Below are 27469 nucleotides of genomic sequence, written 5' to 3'. Positions count from 1 at the left end.
AACCCCTTCAGCTCTGAGACTTTCTTGCTGGTTTTCTCTTGGTGATTTCTATGAATCGTGAGGTTTTTTGTTCCTTTTCCCGCCCCAACTATGAGAGGCCGGAAGTGAGGAAACCCGTCTGCCCTCAGTCCTCGGCCCCTTTCTGCTCTCAGTCCTCGGCCCCTTTCTGCCCTCAGTCCTCGGCCCCTTTCTTCCCTCAGTCCTCGGCCCCTTTCTGCCCTCAGTCCTCGGCCCCTTTCTGCCCTCAGTCCTCGGCCCCTTTCTGCCCTTGGTCCTCAGCCCCTTTCTGCCCTCGGTTCTCGGCCCCTTTCTGCCCTCGGTTCTCGGCCCCTTTCTGCCCTCAGTCCTCGGCCCCTTTCTGCCCTCGGTCCTTGGCCCCTTTCTGCCCTCAGTCTTCAGCCCCTTTCTGCCCTCGGTCCTCGGCCCCTTTCTGCCCTCAGTCTTCGGCCCCTTTCTGCCCTCGGTCCTCGGCCCCTTTCTGCCCTCAGTCTTCAGCCCCTTTCTGCCCTCAGTCTTCGGCCCCTTTCTGCCCTCAGTCCTCAGCCCCTTTCTGCCCTCAGTCCTCAGCCCCTTTCTGCCCTCAGTCCTCGGCCCCTTTCTGCCCTCGGTCCTCGGCCCCTTTCTGCCCTCAGTCCTCAGCCCCTTTCTGCCCTCAGTCCTCGGCCCCTTTCTGCCCTCAGTCCTCGGCCCCTTTCTGCCCTCGGTCCTCGGCCCCTTTCTGCCCTCAGTCTTCGGCCCCTCTCTGCCCTCAGTCCTCGGCCCCTTTCTGCCCTCGGTCCTCGGCCCCTTTCTGCCCTCGGTCCTCGGCCCCTTTCTGCCCTCGGTCCTCGGCCCCTTTCTGCCCTCGGTCCTCGGCCCCTTTCTGCCCTCGGTCCTCGGCCCCTTTCTGCCCTCGGTCCTCGGCCCCTTTCTGCCCTCGGTCCTTGGCCCCTTTCTGCCCTTGGCCACTTTCTGCCCTCAGTCCTCGGCCCCTTTCTGACCTCAGTCCTCAGCCCCTTTCTGCGCTCGGTCCTCGGCCCCTTTCTGCCCTCGGTCCTCGGCCCCTTTCTGCCCTCGGTCCTCAGCCCCTTTCTGCCCTCAGTGCTCGGACCCTTTCTGCTCTCACACAGTATAATGTTCCCCCAGAATGTTCTCATTATATGTTTCCCCTTATTATCTCCAGTAATTGTATTATTACAGCGAATTCTTTATGATGTTACATCGTCATTTTCTCCCCATTCAGGTCCTTATAATATCGGATCCTCTCAGTGGAGATCTTCTATAGAAGAGAATTCTCCTGATTGCCCCGTGAAGGATGGATATGGACAGGGACAAGATGGCGGAGAGGATATTACACCTCACCCTAGAGATCCTCTTCCGGCTTACTGGAGAGGTGAGAGATTCTGATGACGTCACATTACATCATTCTTATCTATGGGAATAACAGATGGACAGAACTGGAGAGGTGAGGACTCTGGAAATGTCTGGAGTGAGATTTATTACTGTGTCTCTCCATAACCAGGATTACACAGTAGTGAAGAAGACCTCTAGTGAGCGCTGTCAGGCCCCTGTGTCTGAGGGATGGGGAAGACCCCTGAGCCCAATCACGGGGCCTCCACCTCACCCCCCGATACATGAGGACATCAATGACCAGAAGATCCTAGAACTCACCTACACGATGATTGAGCTGCTGACTGGAGAGGTGACACTGCTGGGAATGCTGGGACATTATACAGTAACGCTATGAAGGGATCGGGGGTGACGGTATCATTGTATGTGTCAGGTTCCTATAAGGTGTCAGGACGTCACCGTCTATTTCTCCATGGAGGAGTGGGAGTATTTAGAAGGACACAAGGATCTGTACAAGGACGTCATGATGGAGGATCCCCAGCCCCTCACATCACCAGGTAATAGACAGGACTAAATACACACGGCCTATAATTATCTGTATGTAAGGAATGAATTCAGTCCCTGTATGTGTCTCCTCCAGGTCTATCCAGTAAGAGGACAACACCAGAGAGATGTCCCCGTCCTCTTCTCCCACTGGACTGTAAACAAGAAGATCCCGATGTTCCTCAGGATCATCAGGTAGTTGGAGAGAAGGTGCCATGAAATCCCCCTATGATGTGTAGACGGCTGTGAAGGTCTTGTGCTCAGTCTTGTTTTATCCTCCAGTATTATATGTGTTATACTTGTGTAATGAGAGCGGTGGAGATGGCAGGATTAGAGCTGATCATAGATGGGACTTCTCCATCTGTCTGTGACTTTTGGGACACATTTATCCCATGCTCTATGCTGAGATCTTACATCAGGGTTCTGTTACGGGGGTATTATGACAGAAAGAGGTCGCCCCTATTCCAAAGGTTGCCGCAAACACAAGCACTGGTTGGATCTGCTTTGCCTTCCAGTTATCTGTGCAGACTATCCTTGTGCTCACCCTGCTATGGTTAGCAGACTCTTGTGTTTTTCTCTGCTTACCGTCCTAAGTTTTCTTAGCTGTTCTGATTTTCTCCGCTTCCATCTGGTTTAAGAACTCACCTCTTTGCCTTAGTATTCGCCAGTGTTAGCTTGCCATTCCATGTTCTTGGTATGGGGGTGTGAGTCATGGAAAGAGAAATCATTTTGGACTTGATCCTAGAGATTGTTGCTTGGAAGTTTGTTTGGTGTAGTGGTATTCAGTATCTCCCTTTTGATTTATTTTGCTTCCCTTCTCCTTTTACCCACCGGTTCTTTTGGAATGCAGTTTCTTTTTCACTTGTCTGTGATTTTCCCTTTGTGTCATTATCATAAAGCAGGACTAGTGTTCCTCCTGCCCTGCTCACTAGACACGGTTGTAATTAGGGTAAGACAGAGATAGACACGGAATCGACACACAAGGTGAGAGAACCTGTTTTGGAACATCGACTAGCTCAGGGTTGGTCAGAGTAAGTGACAGAGGTTATCTTTCCTGTTCTTCCCTAGATGCAGTAGTTCCCACCCCATCTTTCTCGCTGGGCACCGCTCAGCCTCTTGGTGGAATGCGACAACTAGGGACTGCCTTAAATTGGTACTTGGTGCCTACAGCATAGTCAAACCTTATGGCTCTGGTGATGACTAGGTACTCACTTAATCATATCCCTTCGAGTAAGCCTGGTTAAGGTGCAGTGAGGCTACGTAAGAAAAAGATTTCAGCTTACCATAGGTCACTGTGCTCCAGGACTTGAGGGTGCTCGTGTTCCTCCAGATCGGCCAGGCTGGTGAATGACTGGAGAAAAGTGAAGAGTGGACCCAGCACCAAAGATTCAGAAATATTAAAATGTCAAAGTTTATTGGATATTAAAAATTACAAAAAGGATCCAAAAAGAGAGACCACGCATAAGGGCACCTTACGCATTTCGGACAATAAATAAAAACAAGTCCTTAATCATAGGTGAATATGCATAGGTAAGACACGTTTTAAATACCCAAAGACAAAATCTCAAATGAGGCACAGACGAACAGGAAAACGCCCATATCCGGCAATGAGGGGAGGGTGAAACAAATTAGCTAAGAAAGCCGGGAGACGGTTGTAATAGCTAGATAAAGACTTGCATTTCTTTTCGCTGCAGAAAACAGATTATAGAAAGTGGATGAAAAAATATATATCTACAGTACATCCCTCCTGAGAAATAAATAATAAACGGGAACAGAAACAGATCTAATGGGCGGCACGGTGGCTCAGTGGTTAGCACTGCAGTTTTGCAGCTCTGGGGTCCTGGGTTCAAATCCCACCAAGGACACCATCTGCAAGGAGTTTGCATGTTCTCCCCGTGTTTGCGTGGGTTTCCTCCGAGTACTCCGGTTTCCTCCCACACTCCAAAGACATACATATAGGGACTCTAGATTGTGAGCCCCAATGGGGACAGTGTTGCCAATGTATGTAAAGCGCTATTAATAGCGTTATATAAATGAATAAAATTATTATTATTTTAAATACACACCTCGTTATACAGAAAACCTATTAGTGGGAACAGTATCCTACACGCCCATAGTAGCCATGTAATTCATACTAAACACAGTCTACCTATCGGGGAATTCTTGAGGGCCCGCCGCCTCTGTTCTGACGATAACACTTATGAACAGAAGAAGAATCGTATTCGAACACGTTTTCAACAAAGAGGATATTCCAATAAATCATTAAATAGAGCTATTAGTATTGTGAATACCAGATCTAAAGCAACATCATTGGAGGATAAAATCGATTCCAGAGACTGGAAAAATGAAATTACTTTTTCTACCCCATAGAGCAAGAACTTTGAGAATATTAAAAAAATCTTTTACAAATTTACTACCATGCTATATCAAGATCCCGTGTTGGCTACAATCATGTCTCGAGGAGTTAATGTAGTGGCAAGAAGATCCAAAATCATTGGCAATATTATATCTCCTAGCCTATACCTATCGGAAAAACCTAAGGACACATGGCTTACAACACTGGGATCATATACAGTGCCTACAAGTAGTATTCAACCCCCTGCAGATTTAGCAGGTTTACACATTCGGAATTAACTTGGCATTGTGACATTTGGACTGTAGATCAGCCTGGAAGTGTGAATGCACTGCAGCAAAAAAGAATGTTATTTCTTTTTTATTTTGTTTTTTAAATTGTGATAAGTTTATTCAGAGGGTCATTTATTATTCAACCCCTCAAACCACCAGAATTCTGTTTGGTTCCCCTAAAGTATTAAGAAGTATTTCAGGCACAAAGAACAATGAGCTTCACATGTTTGGATTAATTATCTCTTTTTCCAGCCTTTTCTGACTAATTAAGACCCTCCCCAAACTTGTGAACAGCACTCATACATGGTCAACATGGTTAAGACAAAGGAGCATTCCAAGGCCATCAGAGACAAGATCGTGGAGGGTCACAAGGCTGGCAAGGGGTACCAAACCCTTTCCAAGGAGTTGGGCCTACCTGTCTCCACTGTTGGGAGCATCATCCGGAAGTGGAAGGCTTATGGAACTACTGTTAGCCTTCCACGGCCTGGACAGCCTTTGAAAGTTTCCTCCCGTGCCGAGGCCAGGTTGTCCGAAGAGTCAAGGCCAACCCAAGGACAACAAGGAAGGAGCTCCGGGAAGATCTCATGGCAGTGGGCACATTGGTTTCACTCAATACCATAAGTAACGTACTCCACCGCAATGGTCTCCGTTCCAGACGAGCCCATAAGGTACCTTTTACTTTCAAAGCGTCATGTCAAGGCTCGTCTACAGTTTGCTCATGATCACTTGGAGGACTCTGAGACAGACTGGTTCAAGGTTCTCTGGTCTGATGAGACCAAGATCGAGATCTTTGGTGCCAACCACACACGTGACGTTTGTAGACTGGATGGCACTGCATACGACCCCAAGAATACCATCCCTACAGTCAAGCATGGTGGTGGCAGCATCCTGCTGTGGGGCTGTTTCTCAGCCAAGGGGCCTGGCCATCTGGTCCGCATCCATGGGAAGATGGATAGCACGGCCTACCTGGAGATTTTGGCCAAGAACCTCCGCTCCTCCATCAAGGATCTTAAGATGGGTCGTCATTTCATCTTCCAACAAGACAACGACCCAAAGCACACAACCATGAAAACCAAGGCCTGGTTCAAGAGGGAAAAATCAAGGTGTTGCAGTGGCCTAGTCAGTCTCCTGACCTTAACCCAATTGAAAACTTGTGGAAGGAGCTCAAGATTAAAGTCCACATGAGACACCCAAAGAACCTAGATAACTTGGAGAAGATCTGCATGGAGGAGTGGGCCAAGATAACTCCAGAGACCTGTGCCGGCCTGATCAGGTCTTATAAAAGACGATTATTAGCTTTAATTGCAAACAAGGGTTATTCCACAAAATATTAAACCTAGGGGTTGAATAATAATTGACCCACACTTTTATGTTCAAAATTTATTCAAATTTAACTGAGCAACATAACTTGTTGGTTTCTAAGATTTATGCATCTGTTAATAAATCCTGCTCTTGTTTGAAGTTTGCAGGCTCTAACTTATTTGCATCTTATCAAACCTGCTAAATCTGCAGGGGGGTTGAATACTACTTGTAGGCACTGTAAATGCGGTACTAGCCATTGTCACCTATGTTGCCATATGGATAAAACTACTTTCTTTAAGGATAATCAGGATACCATACATACGATTACCTCCTTCATTAACTATACCACGACGCATGTCGTATATAAAGCAACTTCTTCCCTGTGTAACAAATATTATATAGGTTGCACTTCCAGAACTTTCCGAAAACGCATATCAGAAAATAAAAACATTCCGGCATATGCACATCATGCGGTTTCAGATCAGAATAAAAAAAATAGATCCATGTCAGGACTAACAAGACATTTTAAAGAACATCATGATGGAGATTTTACTCACATTAAGATTACTGGCATTGAAAGGATAAATCGTCCACACCGTGGGGGAAACTGGTTTCAATTACTCCTCTATGCAGAGGCGAAGTGGATCATGAAACTAGATGGCTGACATCCAAATGACCTGAATTACCGCTCTGATTTACGATATATATTATGATCGTCTATGGACATACGTATGTATTCTATGTATACGCATGTGTGTGTATGTATGTATGTGTATATATATATATATATATATATATATATATATATATATATATATATATATATATATATATATATATATATATACATATATAAGCTGAATGTGTGTGTGTATGTATGTATGTATGTATGTATGTGTGTGTGTGTGTGTATGTCCGGGATTGGCATCTGCACCGTCGCAGCTACACTCACACTTCTGGACCCCGAGAGCGTCATAGGCTATGTTTTGAGGGGAAATTTTAACCCTGCTCTTTACAGTTATTCGCCAAAAAACCTGCCTCCATTAAAGCGAATGGAGGTGGGAGCCACAGTGCAGCCAGAACTTCAGAAGAATGCGCAGCCACACCCTTATATGGAATGTTGGCGTGTCACAATGCAGCCAGGGAAAGAGGCAGACACAGACAGGGTAAGAGACAGACACAAAGAGACAGACACAGACAAAGAGACAGACTGACAGGGAAAGAGACAGAGAGGGAAAGAGACAGGTTAAGAGACAGACACAGACAGGTAAAGAGACAGACACAGACAAAAAGACAGAGACAGGGTAAGAGACGGACAAAGACAGGTAAAGAGACAGACAAAGAGACAGACACAGGGAAAGAGAAAGAGGGAAAGAGACAGACAGGGAAAGAGACGGAAAGAGACAGACAGGGAAAGTGACAGAGATAGACAGGGAAAAAGATAGACAGGGAAAGAGATTGAGACATACGGAGAAAGAGACAGAGACAGACAAAGAGAGAGAGAGACAGAGAGATATATACAGAGGGGGAGACAGACCGAGAATGGGAGAGAAACAGAGAGACAGTTACTATCCCGGGCGTTCATACATTCTATTTATACATTCTATCACGGGAATGTTAATACATTCTATTTTGATGCAGCCACTGGTGTGGTATATAAATTAGAAGGACCTGAATACAGCAATAATACCTAAAAAATAACTTTTATTAGTTCCTCTAAAAATAGGGAAGGATCACCTTGCCTATGCATAAAAATTCAGCTTAAGGGTTAAATGAATTGCAAAATCCTCCATAGCAATAGGGGGACTAGCATACTCTGTAAACATGCAATAACTCCTAAATATCAATTGGTGCTGGCAGAAATAAATATTTAACCGAGATGGCCAAGATTTTTCACACAACTGCTCACTCAGACCCTGTTCACAAATTGGCAGTAGTGTTAATCACATCCAATAATATCCTCCAGTTGCTGATAGGAGGTTTTTATTAGTGACCATAATACCCACAGGTGTTTGGTCCGAAGGAACAATATTCCTCACATCCGGTTAAAAAATTAGCCATATCCAGGAAATCAGATAGTCAAGTTGTTAACCTGGTATTGTCTGAAAGGGAACAATCTCACCCAATTGCTGGTGTCTTGTCTCCCAAGTGGTCAGTTCGTCCTCATATTCGGCGTTTTCAAAAAGACCCTCACCAAACAGGTCTAGGACCCCTTATGAATGGACTCACTGTCCTCTCCCAGAGTCTCCTTCTCCCTTCTCCCGACGCGTTTCTTATACACCATTCATCAGGGGAGCATTAAGGAGATAACCTATACTGAGTTATTCTAGAAAAAATGAGAACATAGGAAGAGTAAGAGGGGTTCTCAATAGCAGCCCCCAAAGTACCTCACCCTACATAGAAGAAACATGGAGGAATAAGCGACTTACCAGACGGTGACAGCGCAAGTCCTATTAGCTGTACACCGCTGACCAGCAAAATCACTTTTAAATAGTCGCCGCTCTCCTGCCGGCGTCCGACGTCACATCCGCGATTGTGCTCACCGCTTCCGCATTACGCGGTGAAGCGCATCAGTGGAACGCACGTCCCACAGGAAGTGACGTCGGCCACATCCGGCGCGCTCAATATACTACAACAGTAATACAAGAGTGGGACGCAACAGCGCCCAACGGCCCGCCCCCTCACCTAATCAGGACAGCGCATCGCATGATGCCTCACCGCGCATGCGCTTAGTCCGCGACGCGGACTATCCAAACAGTGAAAGGCCAAATGTTTTCTCATAACATACACTACTAAGATCGGGCGATGACCGCTAATACCAGATAATTTGAGTAGGTTTCAAGAGTGCAGTTAAACAAAAAACAGATACTGAATAGCAGATCAGAAGTAGAGTCTCAGACATAGAACGAACATGCAAAACAAAAGATCATTAAATCACAAATAGGTTACTGACAAATTACAGAGGACATATAGGCTCTGAGAGAAGTGCTGGAGGGAATTATCATTAATAAATGGCTGTAAAAACACTGAAAAAGGGATGAGGGGATAAAGAAAAATGTATGCAGATGGAACTACAAAAATAATAAACAAACAGGATAGTGGAAAAACAACTAGCCAACTCCATCACAAACTAGGCTAAACTGATGACTCTGACCCTGCCTAGTTGCGGGGGTTGGCACCCTATAAGTCGGTGGTTGGCGCCCCCACTCGTCCGGTGGCTTTCCCTCCTAGCTATCACTACCACCTCCACTTACAAAAAGGGTGCATAGGAAATACATTCGTTGAGACCAAGAGGATGGACTGTTTTTAGTCGGAAGATCTATCTGCACTCTTTCTGGAGGATTTTCTTATCCCAATCACCTCCCCGCCTAAGCGGTGGAACCACATCAATACCTTGGAAGGTGATTTGATTTATATCACCCCCATGAAACGTGTTCAGATGTTTTGCCAGTGGGGTGTCATTCCCAACTCTAATATCTCTCAGGTGCTCTCCCACCCTTCTTCTGAATTCTCTCCTGGTCTTACCTATGTATTCTAGTCCATAAGAACATGTGACCTTATATATAACACCCTTCGTGCGACAGTTGACAAAGCAGCGAATGTCATATTCCTTCCCTGTGTTAGTACTCCAAAATTTCTTTCCTACCTTCACCGTACTACATGCCACACACCCACTGCAACGAAAGCATCCCTTAGGACTGCTTCTGAGCCAGTCACAGCCCGTGCCCCTATTGTCAACAAAGTGACTGTGGGTCAACCTGTCTTGTAGTGACCTAGCTCGTCTAAAGGTGATCTGGGGTTTTTCTGAAACAAATTTGCCAATATCAAGGTCCATTCTTAAAATGGACCAATGTCTCTCCAGCACCTCTCTCATGGCCTTCGAGCCATTATTAAATGTTGTGATGAAGTGGACTAGCCCAGCTGCATCATCCTGTTTTGGTGGCGGATACAACAGAGTCGGCCTGCTGATCTCATTGACTTCTTCACGTGCCTTTTTAATAACCGTATTCGGATAACCTCTATCACGAAATCTTTTCTCTAGGTCATCGAACTGTAGCACACACCTGTCTTTATTGGAGCAATTTCTCTTTATTCTGGAGAATTGCCCCTTTGGGATGCCCCTCTTCTGAGACATAGGATGACTACTCTCCCACCTTAGTAGCGAGTTTGTTGCTGTCTCCTTACGGTGGGTACTGGTGGCAATACATCCTTCATTAGTTTTCTCAATGAGGACATCCAAAACTGGCAGTCTAGATCTACTCACTTCAGATGTAAACAACAGTCCAAGATTATTACTATTCAGTTCTTCCACAAGTCGAGAGAGTTCAATTTCTGAGCCCTTCCACAGGATAAAGATGTCATCGATAAACCTGCACCAAAGCAGGATTTTATCCGTGGGTAAACTGGAATCACCCCCAAAGACCACAGTCTCCTCCCACCAGCCCAGGAGCAAATTTGCATACGATGGCGCACAAGGGCTGCCCATCGCAGTGCCCCTGAGCTGGTGGTAGAGCTGATTTCCAAATGTAAAAATATTACGTGTCAGGCAAAACTCCAGAACCTCCATCAGGAAGGCATTGTGCTCATTAAACTGTCTACCTCGGCCGTTCAAGAAGTGTGCTACAGCTTTCAGACCCACATCGTGTCTTATCGAGGAATATAACAATTCTACGTCAATACTGGCTAGAATAACATCTTCATCGAGTACGATACCCTCAAGTTTTTTCAAGAGGTCAGTCGTATCTCTCAGGTACGAGTTGAGAGAGGTGACAAAAGGTTTGAGGAGTTCATCCAAATAGATTCCCAAATTTTGGCTAAGGCTGCCCACCCCCGAGACTATCGGCCTCCCCTTTAGTGGGTTCATCCCTTTATGTATCTTTGGGAGACAATAAAATGTTGGAATCACTGGGAACTTAGGAAGTAGGAAGTCAAACTCACTTTTATCTATCAAACCCTTATCCCTTGCTTTCAAAAGGATCTCTCTCAACTCGCCCATAAAGATTTTCATGGGGTTAGTGGCAAGTTTGCCACACCCCTTGACGTCATTCAGAATACTCAAGCACATGTCCCTATATTTGTCAACGTCCATCAGAACAACATTACCACCCTTATCTGATTTTTTTATGATCAGCTCGGGGGAACGCTCCAGGGACAACAGACCCCCCCCATTTCGGCCTTGGAGAGATTGAAGTCCCGGGACCGGCCCAACCGCAGATCTTCAATGTCACGGGTGACAAGATTACAAAAGATATCAATAGACCCCACATCACTCATTGGTGGTGGCATTTTGTCACTCTTCTGTTTAAGGCCTGTGAAAGGACCCAGACCACTCATATTAGGGTCTATTTCACCAATACTGTAAAGCAGTCTGACGTCCTCCAAAATGTCCTCTGAAATACCTAATTCAGCACTCTGCTTTTTATTCTCTCTTATCTAATGCTTTTTCCACTTCAGTTTGCGGATAAACAAATTCAAGTCCTTTACCCCCTCGAACTTGTCAAAATCAGATGTAGGAACGAACCCCAGACCTTTACTCAGGACTGCTCTCTCCGCATCTGTCAACAAATGTCCTGATAAATTAATTATCTGGGCTGTCCCGGTGGTGGGGGGGGTTGTTTTGTCGCTGTTTGTTCCTGAGTGGGTAGTGTGTTTGCTCTAAAAAACGATAACCACCCCGTCCCTTCCCTTTGTTCTTACCCCTCCCACGGGAAGCTATATTCCTACCCTCTAGGTCTGATGCCTCTGTGTCTGTGGAGGTACTTTCTGGCTCACTCTGCCTAACGGGTCTACTGGAGAAAAAATTATACGCTTTATTATCTCTAAATTCCTGCAAATCCCTAACATAGAACCTATGTTTCTTTTCCTTAAGATGATATTGAAATTTTTCGATGGTGTTCTGGAGTGTTACCTCCTTAGTTGCAAAATCACCATCACCTGAAAACTTCTTTGTTATATCTATTTGTTCCTTCAGAGCTAGTTCTAGGGTTGCTAGGTTTTTATGTTCTTCCTCCAGTAGACACGTCATCAGCCTCAGCGAGCAGTCAGTTACCTCTTTTTCCCACTTTAAGGCTAATTCAGGACTTTTGTACCTGAAGCCAGGTGTGAGGGAGATCCTGAGATATCTGGGGACAATTTTAGCCTTCAAATAATTTTCCAGCGATTGCACCTCCCACCAAGAGGTGGTGCGTTCTTTATAAATTCTGGTTAAATCATTAAAGGCCCCATTAAGAGTGGGGGTATATTTTTTTTGGACAAAGTTCCTTTCTGAGAACACCTCTTTCGCCTCTGAAATCCAGTTATTCGTATCGATGCCCGCTGCCAACAAACCTGCCATATCACATGAGACAATTATTAGGTGAGGGGGCGGGCCGTTGGGCGCTGTTGCGTCCCACTCTTGTATTACTGTTGTAGTATATTGAGCGCGCCGGATGTGGCCGACGTCACTTCCTGTGGGACGTGCGTTCCACTGATGCGCTTCACCGCGTAATGCGGAAGCGGTGAGCACAATCGCGGATGTGACGTCGGACGCCGGCAGGAGAGCGGCGACTATTTAAAAGTGATTTTGCTGGTCAGCGGTGTACAGCTAATAGGACTTGCGCTGTCACCGTCTGGTAAGTCGCTTATTCCTCCATGTTTCTTCTATGTAGGGTGAGGTACTTTGGAGGCTGCTATTGAGAACCCCTCTTACTCTTCCCATGTTCTCATTTTTTCTAGAATAACCCAGTATAGGTTATCTCCTTAATGCTCCCCTGATGAATGGTGTATAAGAAACGCGTCGGGAGAAGGGAGAAGGAGACTCTGGGAGAGGACAGTGAGTCCATTCATAAGGGCTCCTAGACCTGTTTGGTGAGGGTCTTTTTGAAAACGCCGAATATGAGGACGAACTGACCACTTGGGAGACAAGACACCAGCAATTGGGTGAGATTGTTCCCTTTCAGACAATACCAGGTTAACAACTTGACTATCTGATTTCCTGGATATTGCTAATTTTTTAACCGGATGTGAGGAATATTGTTCCTTCGGACCAAACACCTGTGGGTATTATGGTCACTAATAAAAACCTCCTATCAGCAACTGGAGGATATTATTGGATGTGATTAACACTACTGCCAATTTGTGAACAGGGTCTGAGTGAGCAGTTGTGTGAAAAATCTTGGCCATCTCGGTTAAATATTTATTTCTGCCAGCACCAATTGATATTTAGGTGTTATTGCATGTTTACAGGGTATGCTAGTCCCCCTATTGCTATGGAGGATTTTGCAATTCATTTAACCCTTAAGCTGAATTTTTATGCATAGGCAAGGTGATCCTTCCCTATTTTTAGAGGAACTAATAAAAGTTATTTTTTAGGTATTATTGCTGTATTCAGTACATTCTATTTTGCTAACAACAGTTATTAACCCGGGCGAAGCCGGGTAGTACAGCTAGTGTGTGTATGTATGTGTATATATATATATATATATATATATATAATATATATATATATAATCTATATATATATATAATCTATATATAATGTATATGTATTTTCCCTATACATATACCTTTATATGTTTTTCCTTATTTATGTTTTTGGTGTTCTATTATTATTATTTTTTCATTTATACATATATCTATTCATTATTTATTTATTTCTCTCAGGAGGGATGTACTGTAGATATATATTTTTTCATCCACTTTCTATAATCTGTTTTCTGCAGCGAAAAGAAATGCAAGTCTTTATCTAGCTATTACAACCGTCTCCCGGCTTTCTTAGCTAATTTGTTTCACCCTCCCCTCATTGCAGGATATGGGCGTTTTCCTGTTCGTCTGTGCTTCATTTGAGATTTTGTCTTTGGGTATTTAAAACGTGTCTTATCTATGCATATTCACCTATGATTAAGGACTTTGTTTTTTTTTATTGTCCGAAATGCGTAAGGTGCCCTTATGCGTGGTCTCTCTTTTTGGATCCTTTTTGTAATTTTTAACATGCAATAAACTTTGACATTTTAATATTACTGAATCTTTGGTGCTGGGTCCACTCTTCACTTTTCTCCAGTCATTCACCAGCCTGGCCGATCTGGAGGAACACGAGCACCCTCAAGTCCTGGAGCACAGTGACCTATGGTAAGCTGAAATCTTTTTCTTGTTTTTCTTACGTAGCCTCACTGCACCTTAACCAGGCTTACTCAAAGGGATATGATTAAGTGAGTACCTAGTCATCACCAGAGCCATAAGGTTTGACTATGCAGATAGTAGGCACCAAGTACCAATTTAAGGCAGTCCCTAGTTGTCGCATTCCACCAAGAGGCTGAGAGGTGCCCAACGAGAAAGATGGGGTGGGAACTACTGCCTCTAGAGAAGAACAGGAAAGATAGAGGGATGTACTGTAGATATATATTTTTTCATCCACTTTGTATAATCTGTTTTGTGCAGCGAAAAGAAATGCAAGTCTTTATCTAGCTATTACAACCGTCTCCCGGCTTTCTTAGCTAATTTGTTTCACCCTCCCCCCATTGCAGGATATGGGCGTTTTCCTGTTCGTCTGTGCTTCATTTGAGATTTTGTCTTTGGGTATTTAAAACGTGTCTTACCTATGCATATTCACCTATGATTAAGGACTTGTTTTTATTTATTGTCCGAAACGCGTAAGGTGCCCTTATGCGTGGTCTCTCTTTTTGGATCCTTTTTTATAATTTTTAATATCCAATAAACTTTGAAATTTTAATATTACTGAATCTTCGGTGCTGGGTCCACTCTTCACTTTTCTGCAGTGAGGCTACGCCCCTTCTCCGCGACCTATTAGCGTTATAGGTTTACATGTAAATCTCCAAATGGCAAGATTCAGGTGAAACCCCCAAGGGATCCATTCACTGTAATGAAGCAGCAGTGTTAGTCTGGTCTCCGTCTGGCCTCTGTTCAGCGGTGTCTGTCTTTTCAGAAATGCACAAAACTGTGGCCAACCATTCTTTTTCTGCACACTTAAAAAAAATGAACACCACCGGATGATAGGCCAGAGACAGTACATAGTGTGTCCATCTGCCTCCTTATAGGGAATGTTCCATTCAGGGTTTCATCTGAATCTCGTATTTCAGAGATTTAACCCCCGTGTAAGTGCTCAGTGTAGAGAGCAGGATAACTGTGAGTCACACCTTGCTGCGATCTTTGGGAGGCAGAACAAACAAATCAACAGCAGGTCAAGAATTTATTTTATATGGTGAGGTATAAGTGATTAGGGTTTATATTGGGTTTTTTACGTTTGGCTACTATCACACACTAAAACAACCATTAAAAAAAGGTGTTTTTTTCATATTTTGAGATCTACAATTGTTTAATTCTTCTACGAGTCATGTGAGGGCTTTTCTTTTTACGGGATGTGTTGGCGTTTTTATTTGTATCATTTTCAGACACATTTTTTGATCACTCTTTATTGTGATTCTTGAGAGACAGAATGAACAAAAACCAACAATTCAGAAATGTATTTATTTTTCATGTCTTTCACTGTGTGGTAAAAGTGATGAGACGGCTTTATTCCTCGGTCAGGACGATTACAGCAATACCACATTTATATTTATTTCATGTTTTGTTTCCTTCACACAATTAAAACTATTTTATAGGAAAAAAAAATGATTTTGCATCGCTATTCTGAGAGCTCTAACTTTTTGATTTCTCCACTGACGGAGCTGTATGGTGCTTTGTTTATTGCCGGGTGAGACGACTTTTCAGGGATACCATATTTAATTACATATGATTTTTATTTTTTTTAAACTTCTTTTTATTAAGTTTCAAAATACAATATATATGTCAAAGATAATAATAACAAAAGTTGAGACATTAATATATCAAAATAAGCCCAAACAGTCCCTAACACCCCCCCCCTTCCCCTCTGTGCGTGCGCCCTCTAACTTTTACCGTGTATTATTATGGAATTGGGCACTTATAAGTCCTAACAGGTACCACGATGTGCACTCATATTGAGATCTAAGCCTGGCTCTAGTGACATCTGGTAACATGGGTATGAACTGGGACCATATTTCAAAAAATTTCCTTGTCCGCTTTTCTTTGTCTGAAAGAGCGCCAAGCCAGTCCATTTTACATATGAACGTGACCTTTGTTTGAATGAGTGATAATGATGGGGGTTCCGGACTAAGCCACTTATGTAATATACGAGACCCATATAATAAGAGCTGCTTTAGTACGTTTTGTTATTTTTAGCTGGTCTTCCTCAGGAATGTTGAAGATGGCCCATTGTGGCGTCAATGGGAATTTAATGTCATATGTTGTTTAAGACTGAATGGACGCTCCTCCAAACTCCCCGAATCCTCGCACACTCCCAAAGGTGATGAAATAAATCTGTCTTCTCCACGCCACATTTAGAGCATACATAATTTGTTGCTGGGTTTATATTTGATTGAATATAGGGGGTGACGTAGGCTCAATGAAAATTCATCAGTGCCATGTCGGTGTAACTGCTAGCTGATATCAATTTCCTTTGAATCAATGTTGCTTTCAAGACATCCTCACTTTTATATTCCGGTATGACCTCCCCCCACTTAAAAGGCCTCTGACTCCTGTCTCCCACCACCAATATGATCTTAATCTTGCGTATATATGACTAGTTGAGAAAATCTGCGTCCTAGCTTGTCTCAGAAATTTATCTAGGTCTGTCCCTCGCTCAAGTAGTGGTTTATTAGCGATACATTTCTGTGCAAAACTGCGAGCTTGGAGGAACAAAAAAGGGTTTCCAGCAAAAACTTGGAAGCGTTGTGCCAGTGTCTCATAGGGGAGAATTAAATATCCAGGGTCCAGTAGGTCTGCCACATAGACACACCCTGCCTCGCCAATGTATCATATTGTGATGGAGTCCTGCCCTTAAGGAAGCTCGGGTTCCCCATAAAAGGCTGGAATGGCGAGTCCCAGGCGCTTGCCCCACACAATTTCCGTATCCTTCTCCATGTTAAAATCGTCTGCCATATTGTTGGAAGCTCCCTAATCTCATTTGGAGTTTCATCACCCTTCAGTTGCATGGGATTTTATTGTGGTTTATTCCTCTTTTTCACTGACAGTTTGATGAGAAAACATACTTTTTTCCATTTTTATTCATTTAATTTTGTTTTATGGTGTTTACTGAAGGATAACTAATGTGACAGATTTATACTGTAGATTAGAGTGTTCTGGATGCAGCAATACCAAATATGTGGTTTTTTTTCTTTATTTTTGTTTTTACATAAATATACGTAATTATTGGTAGAATATGTCTTTCTTTTGTTTTATTTTTTTTTTATATTTTTTTAAAAAAAAATCCTCTTTTTCCCCACTTTTTTTTTTACTTAGTACCTATATGGGGCATCAACTTTTATTACTCTGACCATTGGTATAATGTTTTACAATCCACCCATATTGCAATACACTACACCTGTCAGTGTGATGCTGACAGAATGCCTGTTAGACATGTTCCAGGCATGGTCTAACACAACACCATAGCTGGTAGATCTGAAGGTCATCATTTCACCTGGGGTTGCCATGGCAATAATTGGACCCACGTGATCACGTTGCGGGAGCCCCGATTGGGTGGGAGAGAGTGCATTCCCTCTCTCAGCCTCCTGAATGCTGCAATCGCAATTAATTGTAGCATTTAGGCAGTTACACAGCCAAGGACAGTACAGGCACCATAGCCAGGAGATATCAGTACATCCATTTGCGTGAATGCACTGCTAAATAAGTCATACCAGTACATCCAATGTCAGAAAGGGGTTAAACCGTATAGAATTACAAAAGCAATAAAATGTGAGGTTTTTTTTAATTTCACCTCTCTGTTGTGGAAGCATTAGCAATCTAAGTACTGGCACATAATGAGTTCATTTTTTTATTATGTCCAACTGGGTATTAGTTACTCTCCGGTGGGGGCTTGTGCGTCTTCTGCCTGTATGAGTTACCCAATCATAAGCAGGCAGCCAAAACCTAGAGTGCGAACACCTCCCACCATAGCTTAGGTTTTTCAGTGTGTGATATGTAAGGATACAACTCTGATCTCCTGGTCTGACCTCCTGCATGATTAGACAATGCTGGGTATAAACCACAGATGACTCACACCTTTCAGATAAGAACTACTCACTGCCTGTCCAACTTGTAATCTGTGGATGAATATTACCATATATTGGGTGTCCTTTTAGGATGCACTTATACAGTGCTGGTCAGCCGCCTGATCTAATAGTATGAGCATCACTAAAAGGCTGGTGACCAGTCACTGTGCACCACACTTATTTGAGTGAATGACACCCTATACAGGCCTTATCTGTGTACATTTATAATACTGGCAACAATTCCCACCATGAATGGTAATATTGTGACCTTTGTTGGTAAATACGGCTGTCTTTTCAATGCTCTGAAAACTCAGTTTTGCTCTATTAGTCTAAAGCCTCATTCAGAAACCCATGCAGCACAGACATCTGAATGAGGCTTTACACTGACATAGAAGAGCTCAGTTTGCAGAGTGCAGTAAAAAGAAAGTAACAGGAAAGTCAGCATCTACTTACAGTCCGTGTATCGAATCACATGTTATACATTCCGCTGAGACATCTATCTAATCCTATATTGTGAGATACAGTTGCCAGAGCCATGTATCTAATCCTATCATGTGTGATTGCTGTGCTGTGTATTTACTGTTATGTAAGATACAGTCCATAAATCTTATCCTATCATATGAGATACAATCGGCTGATCTGTATATCCTATTATGTATGAAGCTGACTCCTGAACTGTCTATTTACTGCGACTTAAGCGCTGCAGCCACATTTATATGACTGCTCCGCTGAAATCTCTGTAGAGACCAGTGATCAGCACAGTGACAACTAACAAAATGTGCAAAAATTGTATAGTAATATAACCGCTCTTCAGTTATAAACCGTCAATCCATCGGGTCTTTAGGGTGCTTTACACGCTGCGACATCGCTACCGATATATCGTCGGGGTCACGACGTTAGTGACACACATCCGGCTCTGGTAGCGACATCGCAGCGTGTGACAACAAGGAGCGACGATCAACGATCTCAAAATCGTTCAAAAACTTGTGATCGTTGACATGTCGCTCCTTTCCTTATTATCGCTGCTGCCACAGGTACGATGTTGTTCGTCGTTCCTGCGGCTTCACACAACGCTATGTGTGACACCGCAGGAACAAGGAACATCTCCTTACCTGCGTCCACTGGCAATGCGGAAGGAAGGAGGTGGCGGGATGTTACGTCCCGCTCATCTCCGCCCCTCCGCTTCTATTGGCCGGCCGCTTAGTGACACCGCAGTGACGTCGCTATGACGCCGAACGCACCTCCCCCTTGAGAGAGGGATTGTTCGGCAGTCACAGCAACGTCGCTGACAAGGTATGTGCGTGTGACGCTGCCGTAGCGATAATGTTCTCTACGGCAGCGAGCACCAAATGTCGCACCAACGACGGGTGTGGGTGCTATCGCGCACGACATCGCTAGCAATCGCTACCGATGTCGCAGCATGTAAAGTACCCTTTTCAGTTTCTTAATCTGTTGGGCCGCACCAACCATAACTTCCCATAAACTGTTCAGAGATGGGACTATTTTCCTTCAGCAGAAATCTTCCTTAGAAAAGGAGCCCACAAGTTCTCTGTAGGATTTAGGTCAGGTGAGGAAGGAGCCGAGTCAGTAAATGTCAGTTTTCTTGAAAGATACAGACTTATTCCTCCACCACTGCTTTATGAATATTTCTTTGAAAAACTTGTTATGGAGAGTACTCAGGGGGCGCAGCAGGCAGATTATATAAGTGCGATTCTGTTGTTTTCGGGATGATACTCCTGTGTTTCCTTTAGTCTCTGATGACATCACTGCAGCTACGTTACTGGTCACAGCGGTGATGTCACTATGTATGACACGTGACATCACCGTGGCCCTCAATTTGCTGTAACTCATGTGACTGTGACATCACTGTGACCTCAATCACCGAGGATCCATCCTCACTGGATATTAACCTTATATTTCACTCCACACACAATCTACACGTTCTGTCTCCTCATATGTTTCCCCTTATTCTCTCCAGTAATTGTATTTTTACAGCGGATTCTTTATGATGTTACATTGTCATCTTCTCTGATAGATACAGATGACCCATCTATGAGAGGCAGGAAGTGAGGAAATCCATCTGCCCTAGGTCCTCGGCCCCTTTCTGCCCTCGGTCCTCGGCCCCTTTCTGCCCTAGGTCCTCGGTCCCTTTCTGCCCTAGGTCCTCGGCCCCTTTCTGCTCTCGGTCCTCGGGCCCTTTCTGCTCTCGGTCCTCGGCCCCTTTCTGCCCTCGGTCCCTTTCTGCCATCGGTCCTTGGCCCCTTTCTGCCATCGGTCCTCGGCCCCTTTCTGCCATCGGTCCTCGGCCCCTTTCTGCCATCAGTCCTTGGCCCCTTTCTGCCATCAGTCCTTGGTCCCTTTCTGCCATCGGTCCTCTGCCCCTTTCTGCCCTCGGTTCTCGGCCCCTTTCTACTCTAGGTCCTCAGCCCCTTTCTGCGCCCCACACAGTATAATGTTCCCCCAGAATGTTCTCATTATATTTTTCCCCTTATTCTCTCCAGTAATTGTATTATTACAGCGGATTCTTTATGATATTACATCGTCATCTTCTCCCCACTCAGGTCCCTACAATATCAGATCCTCTCAGTGGAGATCTTCTATATAAGAGAATTCTCCTGATTGACCCATCAAGGATGGAAAAGGAGAGGGATAAGATAACGGAGAGGATATTACACCTCACCCTAGAGATCCTCTTCCGGCTTACTGGAGAGGTGAGAGATTCTGATGACGTCACATTACATCATTCTTATCTATGGGAATAACAGATGGACAGAACTGGAGAGGTGAGGACTCTGGAAATGTCTGGAGTGAGATTTATTACTGTGTCTCTCCATAACCAGGATTACACAGTAGTGAAGAAGACCTCTAGTGAGCGCTGTCAGGCCCCTGTGTCTGAGGGATGGGGAAGACCCCTGAGCCCAATCACGGGGCCTCCACCTCACCCCCCGATACATGAGGACATCAATGAGCAGAAGATCCTAGAACTCACCTACAAGATGATTGAGCTGCTGACTGGAGAGGTGACACTGCTGGGAATGCTGGGACATTATACAGTAACGCTATGAAGGGATCGGGGGTGACGGTATCATTGTATGTGTCAGGTTCCTATAAGGTGTCAGGACGTCACCGTCTATTTCTCCATGGAGGAGTGCGAGTATTTAGAAGGACACAAAGATCTGTACAAGGACGTCATGATGGAGGATCCCCAGCCCCTCACATCACCAGGTAATAGACAGGACTAAATACACACGGCCTATAATTATCTGTATGTAATGAATGAATTCAGTCCCTGTATGTGTCTCCTCCAGGTCTATCCAGTAAGAGGACAACACCAGAGAGATGTCCCCGTCCTCTTCTCCCACAGGACTGTAAACAAGAAGCTCCCGATGTTCCTCAGGATCATCAGGTAGATGGAGAGAAGGGGCCATGAAATCCCCCTATGATGTGTAGATGGCTGTGAAGGTCTTGTGCTCAGTCTTGTTTTATCCTCCAGTATTATATGTGTTATACTTGTGTAATGAGAGCGGTGGAGATGGCAGGATTAGAGCTGATCATAGATGGGACTTCTCCATCTGTCTGTGACTTTTACAATATTTGTTTCAGGGGGAAGATCTGCCCCATATTAATACTACAGAGACATATGTGAGGGGTGATGAGCGGAGTAAAGAGGAGATTCCTACAGATAACCGCCCAGGTGAGTAGTGACCACTAAATGCAGAGAAGTCACAGATTCTTCTCAGTCCTCGGCTGCTACGATGTGGAACTCAAAAGAATTGAAAATAACTAATCCTAAAATTAAGGCGTAAGAGGTTCCCGTACATCCTAGACATGGGGAATGTGCAGTTTATAGTGGAATGTTCACATGTTCCATATTATTTACACTGGTGAAATCGTTGATTTCTTGTATATTAGTGGATTACAGCACTTATGTGCAGGTATATTCTAAAATAATATATAAGCAGGAGAACGAGAGTCAGAAGGTGCCAAAAAGTAAATATCATTTTATTGTTACAATCATAAATGTGCAACCAGCAAAAAAGGAGATAAAAGCACAGAGGGGTGTGAAAAAACATAAGCAGGACCGCCAAAATGAATGGTATTAAGGGATGACCAGTTACATGAATAGACCAGTTACATAAATAGGCGGCGCTGCCTTCTCCCTCCCTGAGGAAGCCGAACTTGAGCACAGGGCTCAAATAGGCGAAACGTACGTTGGTGGGGTATGGGGGAGCCTCTTTTTGCATATTCAGGATCATACACTGGCCACTTTAATTTGGATATGCTGCCTCATTTAAATGATTGGACCAGACTCTATTTATGCATTGGGGGTGTCTGAGCGGGCTATTCATATGTATTTATGCACATGCACTTTATATGTATTGTCCCTTCATTATTCGCTCTGATATTTCCCCTGTATGTTCTATTCATGTAACTGGTCATCCCTTAATACCATTCATTTTGGCGGTCCTGCTTATGTTTTTTCACACCCCTCTGTGCTTTTATCTCCTTTTTTGCTGGTTGCACATTTATGATTGTAACAATAAAATTATATTCCCTTTTTGGCACCTTCTGACTCTCGTTCTCCGGCTTATATATATGTCAGTTTCAGTCTGTGCAATGTTCTTATTGACCAACCTGGGCTAGATTTTGCCCAGTATGATTTTTCATACTGCTGTATGGGGGTCCCTATATTTAATATATTCTAAAATAAGACACATGTACAAAACCGCTAGAAGCAAAGTGGTGCTGGACACCCCCTTTAAATGATAAGGGTTTATTAGAATCGGTGTGGAAAAATGTTGCTGTATACAGGCCAGATACAGAGGTGGCTAAAAACACCCCCCCCTTCCCCCGCGATAGTTTTCCTGCACGTGTTTTACTATTTGGTTACTTAAAATGGTTGCCTAGATCTCTTGTACGGAGTATAACAGCATTTTTCTGCACCTGATTGTCAGGCCAAGATCGAAGAAGAGCACTAGAGTAGTTGCCCTGAAATGGCAATGGATTTAACAGGGGAGTAATGCTTATATTATAATAATAATAATCTTTATTTCTATAACGCTAACATATTCATATTTACAATTCAAAGGTTCATGTACAAACAATCATAAGTAGTTAAGCCCCTCCCTCTAAAGGGTAAGCCCAGGTCCCCCTGTGATCCAGTGTTTTCACTACTCCCATTTGCTGCCTCTATATTGGCCACAAGCGTTACAGGAATGACTGGCACAGAGCAAAAGAGTCTGAGCAGTGATTAGCTAGTAGTAATGATTACTCTGGCTGCAGCATTAAGGATTCATTGGAGAAGGGAAAGTCTAGTGAGGGGGGAGGCCAATTAATAGAGAATTACAGTAATCAAGGCGGGAGTGGGTCAGGGCCACAGTGAGGGTTTTTTAGTTGTTTCTATAGTGAGAAAGCGGGGATCCTAGAGATGTTTTTCAGATGCAAGTTGTCACGGGTTGATAGGGGTACACAGGGAAGCCTATACTGGCCCTAGGGTGAGCGTAGGGGCTCAGCCTTAACATCTGGAGGTACCCTTGTTGGTAGGGAGGTCCAGGCCTCTAACCTAGGTCATATCTCCTGTCCCTGATGTTAAGACCCTTTCCACAATCCATCACCCGGGGGAAGGGACAAGAACCAAAATAAACACCCCACTAACAAATATGATAAACAGGGGTAACAACTACTCGTTCACATGGGAACCACACACAAAGGAGCCACTAACAGTGCATGAGGGGAAATAAACAGAAAAGGGGGGGAAGGAAACGCACTACTGGGGAACATCCATAGCATTTAACCAGCACACCTAGAACTGCTGCAGCAAACACCAATGCTGCAGCCCACAACACAAGTCTCAGAGAGAGGAAAATAACAGCTCCTTCCACCTCCTGGCCAAGCTTCCAAATGATGAAAATAACCTGAACCCTCTGGTGGAAGTTGAGGGTATTTAAAGGGCCTGGGCTTGGTCCCAACTGGAAACACCTGGTCAGGAGCTGACATTAACCCTTTCCTCCCCAAAGGAAAGGGAGTCCATTTAATAAACTGAGTCCCACAAGAAAAAGTGAGACTCGGACTCAGAACTTGTCACCAAAATCTGCAACAGTGGAAAGTTCATGACACAAGCGACAAGACTGACCGAGAGATTGTGTATAGGAGGTGAAGGGAACATCGGTGTCAAACATAACACACAGATAGCGAACCTGCTGCCTAGGCGTTATCATGGTGCTGCACACAGAGAGGGAGATGTCAGGGTTAGGGAGGTTAGTAGACAAAGGGAGTAGAAGAAGTTCAGTTTTGGAGAGGTTAAGTTTCAGAAAGAGAGCAGATTTGATGTTGGAGACTAGAGACAGACAGTAACTGGTGTTCTGTAGTACAGCAGGGGTGAGATAAGGGAATGAGTTGTATAGCTGTGTATATTCATTTATCACATTCTTCCACATTTTTAACCACATGATAAAACCACTTTACAAATTTACTTTCCAGTTTTACACTTTCTTCAAAGTCAGAGCTTCTTCGTACATAATTGCAGTGCTCCTCCATTCTTCAGTAAAATGCATGTGGCTGTCAGGGATTGTGTCGGACAGACCCCTCTTATAGGACTGAATGACAGGCTCATTTACGATTCTCCACTAAGAATCTTACTACAAAATAGTTGTGACCGACGCTCTGAGACATGAACCTAGGGAGATGCTGAATTCAACACTGAATTGGGAAACTGCTAGAGCCGATCCTGGTGGCCTGATATCATTCTCTAGTGGTCCTTGCTCCGTAGTCTTCAGTTAGAATGTGAACTGTTTTGTCACCATTACCTTAGTGAATAATGAAATTTTGCAGCATGACTTGCAATTTTAATGGACTTTGGATATAGTTAAAAAATAAACTATACATTATTGAAAAGGTATTAACAGTGTTATTCTTGACAGGTGACTGTATTAGGAGATCAGAGGGGCTTCTGACTTCTTCAGACATTCTATCATATCATCTTGGTGTGCCACAAGACACATATGAAGAACATTGCGTTATTCCAGCTGTATCCTCAACGCTTCAGAGCAAAGATGTACCATCTGATCCTATTAAACAGGTCCTATCTTCTGATTCATCACAGGCTATTAAGGAAAATAAAAGTCACAGAAGAGGAACGAAGACATTTTCATGTTCAGAGTGTGGAAAGTGTTTTAATTGTCAATCAAACCTTGTTGTACAGAAGAGAACTCACACAGGGGAGAAGCCATATCCATGTCCAGAATGTGGGAAATGTTTTGGAAAAAAATCAAATCTTGTTACACATCAGTTAACTCACATAGGACATAAGCAATTTTCATGTCCAGAATGTGGGAAATGTTTTACAACTAAATCAAATCTTGTTACACATCAGAGAACTCACACAGGGGAAAAGCCATATCCATGTTCAGAATGTGGGAAATGTTTTGGAGAAAAATCATATCTTATTACACATCAGAGAACTCACACAGGAGATAAGCCATTTTCATGTCCAGAATGTGGGAAATGTTTTACAACTAAATCACATCTTGTAAGACATCAGAGAACTCACACAGGGGAGAAGCCATTTTTATGTTTAAAATGTGGGAAATGTTTTACACATAAATTAACTTTTGTTACACATCAGAGAACTCACACAGGGGAAAAGCCATATTCATGTTCAGAGTGTGGGAAAGATTTTACTCGGAAATCAGGTCTTCGTTTCCACCAGAGAATTCACACAGATGTGAAGCCATATTCATGTTCACAATGTGAGAAATGTTTTACACATAGATCAAATCTTATTACACATCAGAGAATTCACACAGGGGAGAAGCCTTTTTCATGTCCAGAATGTTGGAAATGTTTTAGAATTAAATCAAATCTTGATACACATCAGAGAATTCACACAGGGGAAAAGCAATTTTCATGTTTAGAATGTGGGAAATGTTTTGGAAATAAATCAACTCTTGTTACACATCAGATAACTCACACAGGACATAAGCTATTTTCATGTCCAGAATGTGGGAAATGTTTTGCAACAAATTCACATCTTATTACACATCAGATAACTCACACAGGACATAAGCCATTTTCATGTCCAGAATGTGGGAAATGTTTTACAACTAAATCACATCTTGTTACACATCAGAGAACTCACACAGGGGAGAAGCCATTTTCATGTTTAAAATGTGGGAAATGTTTTACACGTAAAGTAACTCTTGTTACACATCAGAGAAATCACACAGGGGAAAAGCCATATTCATGTTCAGAATGTGGGAAAGATTTTACTCGGAAATCAGGTCTTCGTTTCCACCAGAGAATTCACACAGATGTGAAGCCATATTCATGTTCACAATGTGGGAAATGTTTTACAGATAGATCAAATCTTATTACACATCAGAGAATTCACACAGGGGAGAAGCCTTTTTCATGTCCAGAATGTGGGAAATGTTTTAGAATTAAATCAAATCTTGATACACATCAGAGAATTCACACAGGGGAAAAGCCATTTTCATGTTTAGAATGTGGGAAATGTTTTGGAAATAAATCAACTCTTGTTACACATCAGAGAACTCACACAGGAGATAAGCCATTTTCATGTCCAGAATGTGGGAAATGTTTTACAACTAAATCACATCTTATTACACATCAGAGAACTCACACATGAGATAAGCCAATTTCATGTTCAGAGTGTGAGAAAGATTTTAATGTAATATCAAATTTGGTTGAACATCAGAGAATTCACACAAAGGAGAAGCCATGTTCATGTTCAAAATACGGTAAAAGTTTTGTGTGTAAATCACATTTGATTAAACATCAAAAAAATCACACAGGGAAAAAGCCATATCTTTGTGGAGAATGTGAGAAATTATTTTCTTTCAAAACATCTCATGTTAAATATTAAAGCGCTCACATAGGTGAGAAGTCATTTTCATACCCAGAAAGTGTGAAATGTTTTATTTATTAAATGTTTATTCTTTTTATCAAAAATTAAGAATTTAAGTAACTTTTTTGTTTACCCCACAAAAAAATGTAAGAACCAAAAAACTTACAAAATAGCAATTTTTTGTATTGTACAGTAATTTTTATTACAATTTTCAAAAGTTTAACAGGGAAGAATACAGTAAAAATCAAAACAATAGATTACATAGCTTGGGGGAGGTAGGGAGTAGAGATGAGCCACCCCCCTAGAGTTCGAGTTCGGTTCGTCGAACGGTGCCCCGTTCGACGAGCCGTTCGACGAACCTCTCGAACCCCATTGAAAACAATGGGAGGCAATCACAAACACCTAAAAACACCTTGAAAACACCCTCAAAGTTGGCCAAAAGGTGACAAACCACTCCCAAGACAACACAAACACATGGGAAAGTGACAAGGACAAATACCCATGCGAAAACTAAACAGCTGGATGAAGAAAAAGAGGAGGAGACACAGATATATGAGTATATGAAAGGGAACATCGATGCCATTACTGTGCAACTTGAGCCTTGCTCATTTTAGGCTTCCAATCTGGATAAATTGCCTGAGCGAGCCAAGTACGCCTTGGGGATCTTGTCGTGTCCCGCAGCCAGCGTTCTCTCACAACGTGTCTTCAGTGCTGCTGGGGGTGTGCTGACAGATAAGCACAC

General features: G+C 43.3%; 1 protein-coding gene and 1 pseudogene across 1 annotated transcript; one reads left to right on the top strand and one right to left on the bottom strand.

Annotated features, from left to right (window-relative positions):
* Positions 1-27469, bottom strand: part of LOC142260656 (uncharacterized) — an 86770-nt pseudogene that overhangs the window by 26519 nt on the left and 32782 nt on the right.
* Positions 1508-26776, top strand: LOC142260653 (uncharacterized). The gene is made up of 9 exons (XM_075332039.1): positions 1508-1681; positions 1763-1886; positions 1970-2067; positions 20423-20572; positions 20702-20881; positions 20963-21086; positions 21170-21267; positions 21465-21555; positions 24782-26776. Exons 1-9 carry the CDS (start codon positions 1658-1660, stop codon positions 26506-26508), a joined length of 2616 nt encoding a protein of 871 aa, XP_075188154.1. The 5' UTR covers positions 1508-1657; the 3' UTR covers positions 26509-26776.

Source organism: Anomaloglossus baeobatrachus, unplaced genomic scaffold (genome assembly GCF_048569485.1).
Source record: "Anomaloglossus baeobatrachus isolate aAnoBae1 unplaced genomic scaffold, aAnoBae1.hap1 Scaffold_154, whole genome shotgun sequence".
NCBI lineage: Eukaryota > Metazoa > Chordata > Amphibia > Anura > Aromobatidae > Anomaloglossus > Anomaloglossus baeobatrachus.
The sequence above is the reverse complement of the archived record's forward strand: the minus strand, read 5'-3'. Positions and strand labels throughout refer to the sequence as shown.